At 35.1% G+C, this 14,713-nt stretch overlaps 1 protein-coding gene across 1 annotated transcript; it reads left to right on the top strand.

Annotated features, from left to right (window-relative positions):
* The first annotated feature begins 3,761 nt into the window (after nt 1-3,761).
* Nucleotides 3,762-7,902, top strand: LOC132308135 (subtilisin-like protease SBT3.5). Its single transcript, XM_059806135.1, has 10 exons — nt 3,762-4,160; nt 4,288-4,379; nt 4,478-4,575; nt 4,810-4,965; nt 5,046-5,719; nt 5,823-5,908; nt 6,019-6,267; nt 6,365-6,479; nt 6,860-7,052; nt 7,171-7,902. The coding sequence occupies exons 1-10, from the start codon at nt 4,068-4,070 to the stop codon at nt 7,740-7,742; spliced, it is 2,328 nt and encodes a 775-aa protein (XP_059662118.1). The 5' UTR covers nt 3,762-4,067; the 3' UTR covers nt 7,743-7,902.
* The last annotated feature ends 6,811 nt before the right edge of the window (nt 7,903-14,713 follow it).

The raw sequence follows: 14,713 nt of genomic DNA, 5'->3' as shown, positions 1-14,713 counted from the left end.
GAATGAATATATCATATTGTATTTTATATAAAAAAAGAACCATTGGATTGTCATTTTATAAAATTTGATCAATTTAAAATGTGTCATCAAAGTTGTCAAAAAAAAATATGTTCTCGATTTAGAAGTTGTCAAAAAGAATATTTTCTTTGTCGAAAAGAATATGTTAGAAGTGTCCTCAAGTACACGTACCAAATTTCAAAGCAGTTTAAATTAATAAACGCTGAATAATTTACTCTCATTTAATTTGATCAAATTATAAGAGATGCAGGTGTAATTTATCAAATAAAAAAAAAAAATTTGAAAGTAAGAAAAGTAATTTCCACTTTATGGAGTATTTTTTGATTTATAAGTATTAGTATTTTATTAAAACCCGTGACTATGCGAGAAAAAGGCATGACCAACGCAGACAAAGGGTAGAGTGGTCCAAGGCAAAAAGTGAAGTTGGCTCTGCAGCAGAATTCAAATTTGGAAGCAAGGACGACCCAAAGGGTGGAGGACAGTTTCGTAATTTAGATACGATGTGTCATATCAAAAAGTCTCAGCAGAATAGAGATATATATATATATATATATATACACACACACACACATATATAGAGAGGGAGATATTGGGGGATGTTGTGACTTGTGGGGACAGGCGGACGTGATGGAATGGAGAACACCTCGATCTGTATCACCCAATGGCCGCCCCCTAGACCTCTCACGGTCACGGGTTCTGAATCCTGGATTTCGTTTGTTTAACTGGAGAGTATTTTGGTTTGCATCTTCTTTATTTAGAAAGTTAATGACGATGCTTTTTTCGCATCTTATTATATTGGCCATACACGAATCATTACGCATGAGTAAAAACGGTGGGGCCACAGTGGATCCTTGTTGAGGAAGGAAGGCATTATTAGCCTCTAGTCAACCTCATTTCCACTCCCATTCCATGGCTGAGAAGGCTAGAAGTGTAAAAGAACAGTTCATTTTTTTATGTAAAACATATCTTCTACCCTTCTACCCACCCAAATTCCAAATATTTAGATTATATCGTATATGTTTTGGTATATTCCTTATCGACTCAGTCATATATAAATAAGACCCTAATTATAAATGGGTGTCATTTTTGTATTTCATTCTTTTATTCTTACAAGTTACTTGAATTTTTAATTTTTTAAAATAAAATTATTTTTATTCTTCTTGTGTTTTATGTCACCCATTGAACGAAAGAGAGATAATTCTCACACTTATAAGGATGATATACCGTAATATCTAACGACTTACACTTTTACATTGCTTTGTATGTCATATATTTAATCAAATACAAGTGACATTAAAACACGTTCATTATTGTGGTCGGTTTAATTTATTTCTTTATACATGGATTGGTGTGATTTTGAATCCATTTTCTGATAGTTTCACGATAAGATTAGTTATGGATAACTAATTCAAATTGCATACACACTCACTTTCAAATTTTCAATTATAATTTATAAGTAGACAATCAATTATAATGTATAAGCATACAAAGTGAGGACCATCATGTGGTCCATGTCACAGAAGAATTTCTTGTAAGCATTCGGTTATTCGTCACCTTCTCACTGTAACAAATAGCAGAGGGAATAATATAAATTGAAAACAAGGAAGAAAAAAAAAAAGTTTAATTCTACTTTACACTTTTGTTTTTTTTATTGTTTCCTTATGCTTGAAGTCCTAATCACATTTGAGCATTAGAAAAAGACGCCAAAGAAATTATTTTTCATTTTTTTGCTTTACCATTTTTTTTAAACTTTATTAAATTTTACAAATCAAACTTACCATAAAAAAATACCGAAAAATATTCTCTAAAAGTGACCCGATAAAGGCAGGAACTAATAAACAATGTCCTATTATCTTTTCATTTATATATCAACACAGGCTTGGGCTGAACTAATTATTTTTCATTTCTTTGCTTTACCATTTTTTTTAAACTTTATTAAATTTTACAAATCAAACTTACCATAAAAAAATACCGAAAAATATTCTCTAAAAGTGACCCGATAAAGGCAGGAACTAATAAACAATGTCCTATTATCTTTTCATTTATATATCAACACAGGCTTGGGCTGAACAGAGCTCAACCCATCTTCATCTCTTTGGGGCTGACATTGGGCTTGGTCTGTCAGTGTCCAATGTGAATGAGTCCAAACCTTTATTTCTTCTTTTCGGTAGTGAACAATACCGATCCATATCCTCAAACCCAAGAAGTGGTCCACCAAGCGCCAAGCGGCGTTACTAGTGGACCTAGTGGCATACGATTCAAAATGAATCGAGTCAAATTAAGCATGAGATGTTTGAGTTTTGGTCATTTATTTGTGAAATCGATTTGAGTTTGGCATCTTGTTAATTTGTCATTGGAATTGGAAATGCAGACTTCTCACATAATCCTCCAATAGAATCAAAGATTTATCATATATATATATATATTTTTTGGAGTGTTCTTATTTCACATTGGATCCGACTGGAGATGGAAGACATACAGGGGCAAGTATGGAGCACCACCTAAAACCTGGTATCAGAGCAGGTCCAATCTTTAATCGGAAGTGACGCCAAATGCGCACCAGATTGATGTCCAAGTGCAGGTGAGAGGGAATATAAAAATGTTTGCTTAAACTTTTATGTTTTGATCGTCCCTACAAAGAGTTAGTTACGGTGAAATATTCTCTCATTAGATTTTTCATACCAAATATGTTAGTCAAACATGTTGAAATTGTAGAATTTTATATTTTGGTTTCAAATTTTGTAGGTTCATGCATTCCATTGGAACAAACTTTATGCTTTAGTGCTTTAACCATTGAAAAAAAAACTGCTTTGGAATTGTATTCACATTATAATGCTTTATGCAAGCCGTGTTATCATTGACCCTTTGATCTGAATGCCAATTTATGGGCTATGTCCATTTCTTTTTGTAACCAAGACAATACACATGCATTCATTATTTACCATATGGGAAGAAAAATGAGGTATTATTGGCGCCAAACCAACATGTTTATATTAAATTCTGCCTCACCAAATTATATACAGGATTCTGCCTGTTGATGCACATTATCTTAAAGCAAACTCATTCTCCTTGCACAATCTCTGGAAAGGGATACAATTTTTTTTGGGTTATGTTACTTTAACTAGTTTGTGAAGATTGTGAATTTGTGAAGTAATAGTCACATGTCCTGAGTCTTTGATTTTGTTCTTCCTTTTCCTTTCTCTTTGTTAGGTGATTGTTCATAATGGAAAATTTCATGATCACATTAGGCTATTGCATCTAGAGAGAGAGAGACTCAGACAGAGACAGATAGAGATTTGTCTTTGGCCCCAAACATGGAAGGTCATGTGTCATCATCCCCATCTCGGCAAAATTCAAATCAAATTAAAAACATTCTAATAGTAAAAGTCAACCAACATATTTAGTCAAGAATACTTTTCTTTTAATGTGAACAAAATATTAATGGAGTAGACTTCTACCATTTGTGCCCCCAATCATATGATCAAGAAAACAACTTATCTACTAATTAGCTAACCATCCATGCTGTCCTTTCTTTCTTATTAACTTTTCATCCTTATGTGTATTTTTCATCTGAAGAATATTAATAGCTTGTTGTAACTGAAGTGCTTAGAGTACAATAAATCTCCAAAAATGAAGCCCTTTTGAAGCTATATATTTTGCTTTCTACTGATTGGAGCGTCTAAGTTATTATGACTTGTGTGGTTGTACAACTTGCACAGATTAAAACTTTGAAGTGTCATCCAATTGTAATTCTCAAAAAAACAAACACAAACACACATATATATACACACACACACACACAGACAAACACGCACATCATATATGAAAAAGTAATATGTGCAAAAATTTGACTTTTAATTTCGTAGGTTCCCATGAACTTACCAAACTTCTAGCCGACGACTGTACTGGTCATAATACATCCAACAAACATAACTTGTGGTGTGTCTCAAAAAAATTTCCGTCTTCTAAGAGCCATTGAGTGATTTCTGAATCAGGCACTTGTTCAGTTTCTGATTTCATTATCTATCTCAAACACGCAAGGATACGATATGAGCAACCCAACTCCATTATATGTACTGTGTTCTCTCTTTGTTTTCTACGGGCAGGCCTTCATAGCCACACAAGTGGTTGCCAAGAGCAATGTATGTAAAGCTTAATTTGTTCATCTGTACAACACAACCCGGATTTTCGAGAATTTAGAAACCTTACAGAGACATATGCTTATATGTGTGTGTATATATAATTAAACATTCTTCTTTCAATCCACAGGTTCACATCGTTTATCTTGGAGAGAGACAGCATCATGATCCTAATCTCATCACAGATTCCCATCATGACATGCTTGCCACTATAGTTGGAAGGTACGTACCATATCTATGCTAGTTTGTGTAGATGTACCAAGAATTTCTATACTAGTTTGTGTAGATGTGTTTAAATTAATCTAATAATCATTGTACAGCAAGGAAGCGGCTTCAAAATTGATGGTTTATAGTTACAAACATGGCTTCTCTGGGTTTGCAGCTAGGCTTACAGAGTCTCAGGCACAAAGACTTTCCGGTACTTGTTCAAAACAAAAAACTATTATTTTCACCTTCCTTCAAATTAAATGAATGATCATGACTACACCATGTCTCAGGGGACTATGACGCAATTTCATTCTCTATAAATGAACTTGTCTCTGAATAATTACTTAAATATAAGTACTTAAATTATACCCTCTTTAATAGCTTAAGCTTTTTGTAGTAAACAGTGTTTGAGATTGACCTTATATACACAATTCATGTACTTCAGAGTTTCCGGGTGTTGTTCGTGTCATACCAAATTCCCTTTACAAGCTGCAGACAACCAGGAGCTGGGATTACCTGGGTCTCTCCTCTCAGACCCCTAACAATATTCTTCAAAAAAGTAATATGGGTGATGGAGTCATCATAGGTGTCCTTGATACAGGTCAACACACCTCTCTTCTTCTCTTGTATGTGAATGTGTGTTATGTTAATGAAGGACTAAATATGTAAATCAACCTGCAGGGTTTTGGCCCGAGTCAAAAGCTTTCAGTGATGAAGGGCTGGGGCCTATACCGTCCCAGTGGAAGGGTGTTTGTGAATCCGGAGAACAATTCAATCCAAAGACACACTGCAACAGAAAAGTCATTGGAGCTCGCTGGTACATTAATGGATTTCTTGCTGAGTATGGACAGCCATTAAACAGAACAGATGACAAGGAATACTTCTCACCAAGAGATGCAAATGGGCATGGCACGCACACATCCAGCACTGCAGGTGGTTCTTTTGTGGGCAATGTCAGTTACAAGGGCCTCGCTCTAGGGACAGTAAGAGGCGGTGCACCTAATGCCCGGTTGGCTGTGTACAAGGTGTGCTGGAATGTGCTTGGAGGACAATGTTCATCTGCTGATATCCTGAAAGCCTTTGATGAAGCCATACATGATGGGGTAGATGTGTTGTCGCTTTCAATTGGATCTTCTATTCCTCTATTCTCAGACGTTGATGATCGTGATGGGATTGCCACAGGCTCTTTCCATGCCGTGGCCAAGGGTATCACTGTTGTTTGTGCAGGTGCAAATGACGGACCTTTGGCACAGACAGTGCAGAACACTGCACCATGGATTTTAACCGTTGCAGCTAGCACCATGGATCGAGCATTTCCCACACCCATCACACTTGGAAACAACAAAACTATACTGGTATACTCATATGGACTACATTCTGATTCATCAAGTTAGCTCCAATAATTTTAGGCACAAGAGCATGGTAGTCATTGATTTATTTTTGTAATTGTTGCTGCAGGGTCACGCGATTTATACTGGAAAGGAAATTGGTTTCACAGGTTTGCTATACCCCGAGTCCAAAGGGCTTGCAACTACATCTGCAGGGTACTCCCAAGATATCATATTAATTAGTACATTTTTTTACGTCTTGAAGTTGTTACATTAAGCATTAACTAATGCAGTACTTGATTTATCATTGTTTGGCTCCCTTGCAGTGCCTGTGAAGCTTTGTCACTCAATCAATCTTCAGTAACTGGAAAGGTGGTGCTGTGTTTCACTTCTGTGTCTCGGAGAATTGCAGTTTCAAATGCTTCATCAGCAGTGAGAGCAGCTGGTGGCATTGGGGTTATCATCGCCAAGAACCCCAGTGATGCCTTGTATCCGTGCACCAGCAATGACTTCCCATGTATTGAAGTTGACTACACGGCTGGGACGCAGATTCTATATTACATTCGTTCTACAAGGTATTGTCTTCTATCATTCTTTCCATCTTGATGATCATCATCAATTCAATAGGTCCGTGCAATGATTGAATGGTGGTTTGTCAACTGGTGCACACAGTTCTCCGGCAGTAAAGTTGAGCCCTTCCAGAACTCTTGTGGGCAAGTCCGTGTCAGCTAATGTGGCTTACTTTTCATCAAGAGGGCCTAACTCTATAGCGCCTGCAATTCTCAAGGTACTCTATAGTTTTATTGTGAAGACCTCTATAGTTTTGGAATAATTTAGTCAATCTGGTTGGGTGGGATAGACAGAGCTTCATTGAGGTTGAGCCAACTCCTCAAACTCTAGCCTGGTACCAGCCCCAACCTAGAGCTCAATTCAGAGTCACAAGCACAAACATGTCTCCTAAATACGTGCTTCTAGTTGAACTGAGCTAAAAAACCTAGTGTATGATCCCATAAGAATGGCACTCTAAACCTCGGCTCATTCATTGACAAAATTGAAAGAGTAATCTATAATTCTAGACATGGCTAACTAAGAAGATTAAAACTGAATTGACGCCACTTATGGTATTCAAGTTGTCTCATACTACTACGCTTCTTCATTGTGCCACAGCCAGATATAGCTGCACCTGGTGTAAATATATTAGCTGCTTCTTCTCCCCTTGACCCATTTGAGGACCACGGATTTGCCCTGCATTCCGGAACATCAATGTCAGCTCCTCATGTCGCAGGCATTGTAGCCCTTCTCAAAGCACTTCACCATGATTGGTCCCCTGCAGCAATAAAATCAGCACTTGTCACTACAGGTATTACCATTCTGATCATTTTTGTCTGTCAAAATGTGTAGTAGTACTTATTTTTCTGATCTAATTTTAAATTGCTTGAGACTACCTATTCAATTATCTGATCTAAGTCTTAATGCAGCATGGAGGACTAGTCAGTATGGTTATCCAATCTTTGCTGAGGGCTCCCCTCGAAAGCTTGCTGATCCATTTGATTTTGGAGGCGGCATTGTGAACCCGAATGGTGCAGCAGACCCCGGTTTGGTATATGACATGGACAGAGCCTGTTACATACAATACCTATGTGCTATGGGATACAACAGTTCTTCCATATCTCAGCTTATAGGACAACCCGCATTGTGTTCCAGCAACCGACCCTCCATTCTCGATGTAAACGTACCATCCATAACCATACCAAGTCTCAGAAACTCCACCACCTTGACCAGAACTGTCACGAATGTAGGACCGGTTGATTCTGTATATAGAGCTGTGATTGAGGCTCCTGTGGGAACCATCCTATCAGTAAGACCTAGTGTCTTGGCCTTCAATTCTAGGACCAAGAAGATGTCCTTCAAAGTTACAGTCTCATCAATCCATCAGATGAACACAGGTTACTACTTTGGGAGCCTAACTTGGACCAATGAAATGCATGCTGTGAGAAGTCCGGTTTCTGTGAGAGCAGAGATCATACAATCTTATGTTAATGAAAATTGAAGAGTAAAGGTTATACAATCTCATTTTATTTTGAAAAATTGAAAATCATTGGATTGTCATTTATATGTGTCTATGATTAATGTTAATTTTCGGAATTCTTACAATATTGAACTGGTTGTAAGAACCTTTTTCAGATGAAGCAATTGTTACAATGTTACAATGTTACAATGTGTCTTCAATCAAGCATGGTGGGTTATAAGCTTGTCCAATTTGGATCGCCAGATTTTGTTGCAGCAAATATATGATTTTTTTTTTTGCACAATCCAATTTACCACTGCCATACAAAACTAGTGTCCAGTAATTCCATTTCACGAAGGAATGAACTGTTGAATAACCAAAATCATCCTATCAAATAGTTTTAATACAGCTGATAAACAAAGTATCAATTGCATCTTGGGTCGTGATTTTGCTTTGATACTAAACACAACATCGGATGCAAATACTCAATTACAAATTAAGGAAACATATAGGATATATAACCATTATTAAAGTAATTTTTTTTGATATATGTATAGACTCCTTTGTCCCATAAAAATAGAAATAGTCCATTGCAGGGAGTGTGTAACGACCTTAACTGATGCCAAAATTTTTAAAAAATTTCGGCACAACCTCCGTTAAAAATCGTCCTACAACAACCTGTTTAAAAGCATTTTTAACCTGTTCTAACACAATAAACATCTAATACATTTCATGGTGGTACAACCACACACTATATCATCCAAGTATCATAATCACAGTCCCAAAATACAAGATTAAGATCAAATGTCTATGCTTTACAAGCCCATAGGTATAATTATAATATTCAAAGTTCATAAGTCATCGTACAAAGTACATTATGCTTAGTCTTACAAAAATAGAGTGACCCAAGTACAAAAAACAACAAAATAAGCTCCTAATCCATACTAAGTCTGTGGTTGAATGTCATCCGCCACTTCTTTCCCGTTTCCTATAAAAAAATGTTAAATAAAAGGGGTGAGCAAAATTGCTCAGTAGGTGGTATCTAAGACATACCTCTTGTATTCCCGTGAATCCAAACAAGGAATAGGACAATAGGAATTTGGGGTCATGCAAAGCCAGGAAAACACAATATCAATTCTAAGTTCAAAGCAAATAAATCTCGTGTCATGAATGCAATGTTATGCATGTCACTCTCCATTTTCAGAAAAATATTATCACTTCACAAAATGTTAATATAACCCGCCCTTTGGTGACTCCGCAGCGACACGAGAGAAGGATTGGCTACTGTCCCTGACTTTTGGTACCTCCGCAGCGTCAGTTGGGGCCCAGATAGCTCAACCACGCTAGGGCAATCTCCCTAGTTCCCTCTAGGCTATATTAACACACCGACCCTTTGGTGACTCCGCGGCGACCTGATTTTTCTCAAAAAACCATTTTATCAAATTCTCCCCAAAATCCCTTTTCAATTTCATTTCAAAACACTTTCCCTTTTCTTTGATGCCCAATGCTTATGTGCATTTATGGAAATGGAGAGAATTTTTAACACCCAATTAACAAGCTTTCATATAAATTTCTAACAAATTAATTGGCATGGAAAACTAACACATTAAGCATGTTTTTTTTTTATTTTATTTCATTTATTATTATTATTATTTTTTTCATACAATTCAATTAAATACACATTATAATTCAATTAAATACACATTCTCACATATTTCATATATACAATCAAGTCACTTTAAGAACAATTATCACAATATAGCATGCTAGAATACTAATCAAGAAAAATTAATTCACAAAGGAACAATCATCACAATTTAGCATGCTAAGACACTAATCAAGAACAATTAATTCACAAAGGAACAAGATTGTAGGAATTAGAGACCCCTATCTCTATGTTATTCAAAAAACCCCAATTTGCACCACAAACCCTCAAAATGGGTTAAGATTTTCGGACTCCTAGGTTGCACAAAACTGAAATTGCTGGTACACACATGTAGAGCTCGCCGTACTCTCCGTTTTGCAATAAACGGCACTTAAAAATACTAAGAATTGAGGGAGAAATCAAGCCTTGACTTTGGAAAATAAAAAAAAACGAAAGAAAATGCTAAGAGGAAACAGAGAGACAGAGACGGGAAAAAGAGAGAGTGAGAAGGCAGAGACCAAATGTGGTCTCACAATCTACTTAAAAAGGGCGTGGGTCCCACATTTTTTTTTTTCTTTTCTTTTTCCTTTTTCTTTTGCTGTTAAAGTACACCACACACACACACACACACAAATATATAGGCATATGCACTTATACAAACATTACAAAGTGAGACTTTTAAGGGATGTGCAAATGTGCAATTAATGCATTATTCCATTGTAAAATGATTAAATTATCATTTCAAGTTTGAAAGAGTAAGTTATAAAGTTAGACATTTTTAATGCATTTATTTGCTTCTGAATTTAACTTTTCAAAGGTGAAAATCATGTAGTAGCATTTTAGACATTGAGTATCCCGAAAAAATAATACCTTAGCCAATCATTCATTGTTTTGTCTTATTATTAAGGAAAATGAACTATTCATTCACCTTGATTTCCTGCCATCAACATATGGCAGGAATTAACCCCCTTATAAATATTTTTAGTAATTAACCCCCTCAACTATCATGAGGGGGTTATTTTGACTAATCTCTGTTAGAGTGATTATGTGAGAAAAATTTTAGGACAAAATTACCCATAGAATCAAAACAATACATTACTATTAGTAAAGTACCCACCACTCACTTTTTTTTTTCTTTTAATTGCATAAAACACAAAAATAAGGCCTCTAATTTTGAAGCGAGGCCTTTGATTTTTTCTTTCGAAATGTTCTTGCATTTGGAATATATATAATAATATGGTAGTTTTTATCAAATGTCAACTTAAATTGATTTTGATGAAAAAAAAAAAAAACAAAAAAACAAACAAACAAACTTGTACCATGATTTTTTTTTATTTTTTTATAAAATAAGATAAATAAAGAGATATATATACGAGATCCAAAAATATCAGTACCATGATTTTTTATAAAATTTAAAAGTAGAAATTTATAAGATTTTAAAAAATTATGGATATAGCATACCCAAAAAAAATCCAGTAGAGGAACCCCCCTCCCCCCCAAAAAAAAAACATATTTTACCCTTGTTTTTTTATGTCATTTTTCTCAGATTTTTTCGGATAAATTTTTTCCGTTGAATTTTCTTTTCTGAGTTTGGTTTCTCATCACTTAGTGTCGTCTCGAGTGATCAGAAGTGGTTTCCAAGACTTTTTCCTTTGGATTGACAACTTCCTTGAGGGACCGCGTCATTTTCACTTTTTTCGTTTTTCGACAGTATGCACTTTTCGTCTTTTTCCCGTTTGTCAATTTGTTGGCATAACCTCACTTTTCGTATTCGGAGTTGAGTTTTGACTTCACGAGTTTTCATTCCAGTTGATTCCCTCGAAACGCGTAGCTTTACTTTTGGAGAAAAACTCGTCGGTTGTTCCTTTTTCCCGTAGAGGCGTGGATGAAAGGATTCTTCAGGAACATTGATATTTCTTGGGGTATTTTTCATAAATATCTTTTGAAAATATTTTGATCAGGGGTTTTTAAGAAATATCTTTTTTCATTCTGGGTCAGTTTTGCAGTTATCCCTTTTTGTATGGGTCATTGTATAATTAACGAAAGTTATTGCAAAATGCCTCGTTTTGAGCCTGAATTCTCGTACGAGATTCATTTTCACTTTTCGTCAAGTCGCGTACTCTTAGAATTGTCTTCTAGTCGTTTTTCCCAGTTTTAGGGTTTCTGACCCCGATTGCCGTCAAACTTGTTCGGGGCATATCTTTCTGCACAAGACTCGGTTCTCAACACCGTTTCTTCCCTTGTTCACTTTTTTTCATTTCGGTTCTTTTTCGTTCACTGTGTTTTACAACTTGATGATTTTAAAAAATCTTGTCTAAACATTGGAATATGTTATGGTTAGGGCATGGCTCTAGTATGGAGGATAAGAATTCCCTCTATAACATATAGTGCGCACTAGGTAATACCTTGCAGGCTAGTAACCCGGAATCACTTGCTTGGTCATTGAAACCTTATGTCCTTTGTCTTTCCGCCAATTGTTGATTTCGCATTCAATTCCTAATTGTAATTGTGGATTACTTTTAACTTGTGCTTTAGTGCATGATACTTCATTATTGCTTAGTATACTTGGATTTGCATACTTGTACGCCTTGTATATCAATAATGCTTAGTATACTTGAGTTTGTATATTTGTATGCCATGTATGTTATTATTGCTTATTATACTTGTGAATGTATACTTATAATGCGTTGTATTTCTTTTTTAATATTGCTTAGTGTACTGGGTATGTACAATTGTATATTGATGATTTACATTCGAGATAACCTAGTATACTTGTGTCTTGTATACTTGTCTTTAGTGCATTTCAATATTGATTGTATACTTGTATATGTATACTTGTGTATTGATTATCTTGTTGCGTTGTACCGCATGCTTTTATGTTGTTGAAATTGCATGAATGATAAGGTTTATGCTAAAAATGCTTTAAGGTAGCTTAGGATGCTCCTTAAGTCTCACCTTGGACATAAACGCTAGGTGGCATGGACCGTTTATATTGATTTATATCAATTTAATGAATAGTAAAACGTTAGGTCTATGCATGCTCATCTCCTATGAGTAGCTTTATGTTACTCACCCACGTAGTGGGAACATTTTTCAGGTATAGGAACCATGGTTTGGGATGCACATCATGCTTTGGATGTTATGTAGGCTTGAAGTATTTGGATTCATGCAAATGTTAGCATGAAATGCTATTTTTGATTTAAAATGTAAAACTTGTATATTTAGTTCTAAATATGTAATGTGCTCATAAGTACACATTTTTTGATATATTTGACATGTATGAAATGAAGTCATAGGCCATGGACATTTATTTTACATTCTGAGTACTTTTACTTTCAAGGCTATTTTGTTAAAAAATAGAAAAATGCAATGCTTTAACTCCATTACATTTGCATGGGTGGTGGGAAGTGGATTTTAACACTTCCATAGGGTCTTTTGAATCATGCATGAAGTTTGGTCAAGGGTCAAACGGTCATTTGAAATACTTTTACGATTTTAAGTTTCAAATTTTTATTTTAAAGTTCATTTTAGGCATTTTTGAATTTTGATAGGTCGTATTTTGCATCGACCATTTTTGGGAGCCGTGGACCATTCCCGTGCGCTTAAAATCACTAAATACGTTTGATTGCATAATCATTTTAGCCTAGAAATACATTTAGGGTCAAATGAGCACTCGGTGCAAAAAAAAAAATTATTCGTTTTTGGCCTAAACCGATCCAGGGGTATTTTAGACATTTCACAATGCGTTTTAAAATTTTCTTTCGACATGGTCGACTAGAAAATTCGATTTTAATGGGGGTTTCTTCTTCGTAATTTTACAAAAAAAATTCATCTAAGGGTCCGAAATGACCATTGAACAGCAAAAAACTGTCAAAAAGTGTGTTGTCAGCAAGACATGTCGAGGGGGCTGCCATGACACGCGCGACATACCCATTGCGCGCACATGGGGGCTATCATGGCGCCATCGTGGGGCCGCCGCGATGTCGATTCTTCTTTTGGGATTTTTTTCCTCGTTCGATCTCCAATTCAAATGATTTTTTTTTTTTAACTTTATTATTTTTTCGTCGTCTATCTAACGATGTGCTCGGTTACACTTGGATTTTTTTAAAAAATTACCAATTTGCCCATAGGGCTTTTATTGTTTGTTTTTTGTCATTAAGCCATAACTTCTTCGTCTGGATTCCAAATCTAGAGATTTTTTAATCAACTTGATTAATTTTTCGTTATTTATCCATTGGTGTGCTCGGTAACACTTGTATCTTTTCAGAGATGACTATTTTGTCCTTGGGGCTAAACTTATTCAGTTTTCCTTTTTAAATTGCTTTCGCTATGCTTTCTTTTAAGTTCCGTAACTTCATGGGAAGTCACGAATGTGTCTTGGGAATGATGTACATTTTCAGAAGATGTTATTTTCATGTAGAAAGACTATTTTACCCTTGGGGGTTTCTCCTGATCTTTTTCTGATCTTTTATTCCGAGTCGATTCTCGTGAAATTCCATGGCCTCATGGAAGGTCACTTTGGCGTCCTACGGATGTTGTATATCTCTAGAAACCTTATTTCTGTTTTTGCTTCCGCATTTCGGATCCGTTATCGGATCAAATTTCGGTTCATCACAGGACGCACTGGCTTGAAAAACCAGGGCCGTCACATTTTATTTTTTATTTTTTTATAGTCAAAAGACATTTCACTTAAATAACAAATATTTGTTTAGACTATCTTTAATTATTAATTTATTCTGTAGAAAAAGCATTTATTATGACATAAAATTTTATTTCTTTCAATATCATAAATCTTAATCCTAATATTTTTTTATTAAATTATGATATGCTACATAGTACACACATACACACACATATATATAAATGAAAAAAGCTACTTCCTCTTAATTATGAGATAATTTTGCCACATAGTTTGATAAATTTCTACTTTTAAATTTTATAAAGAATCAAGTACTGATATTTTTGGATCTCTCGTATATATATCTCTTTCTTTATCTTATTTTATAAAAAATCATGGTACAAGATTTTTTTTTTCACACCAAAACCAATTTAAGTTGACAATTGATAAATAACTATCATATTACTATATGTAGTCCAAATGCAAGAACATTTCGAAAGAAAAAAATCAAAGGTCTCGTTTCAAAATCAGATGCCTCATTTTAGTATTTTATGCATTTAAATAATAATAATAATGAGTGGTGGGTACTTTAGTTTTAAGGGTAATTTCATCCAAAAATTTTATCACGCAATTACTCAAACGGATGTTTCATGTTAAGGGTAATTTTGTCATAAAATTTTCCTCACACAATCACTCTAACAGAGTTTAGTTAAAATGACCTCCTCATGATAGTTGAGGGGGGTTAATTGT

The sequence above is a fragment of the Cornus florida genome, unplaced genomic scaffold, assembly GCF_030987335.1.
Source record: "Cornus florida cultivar Cherokee Brave unplaced genomic scaffold, ASM3098733v1 CherokeeBrave_3.0.0_Hap2_Chr05, whole genome shotgun sequence".
Taxonomy (NCBI): Eukaryota; Viridiplantae; Streptophyta; class Magnoliopsida; order Cornales; family Cornaceae; genus Cornus; species Cornus florida.
The sequence above is the reverse complement of the archived record's forward strand: the minus strand, read 5'-3'. Positions and strand labels throughout refer to the sequence as shown.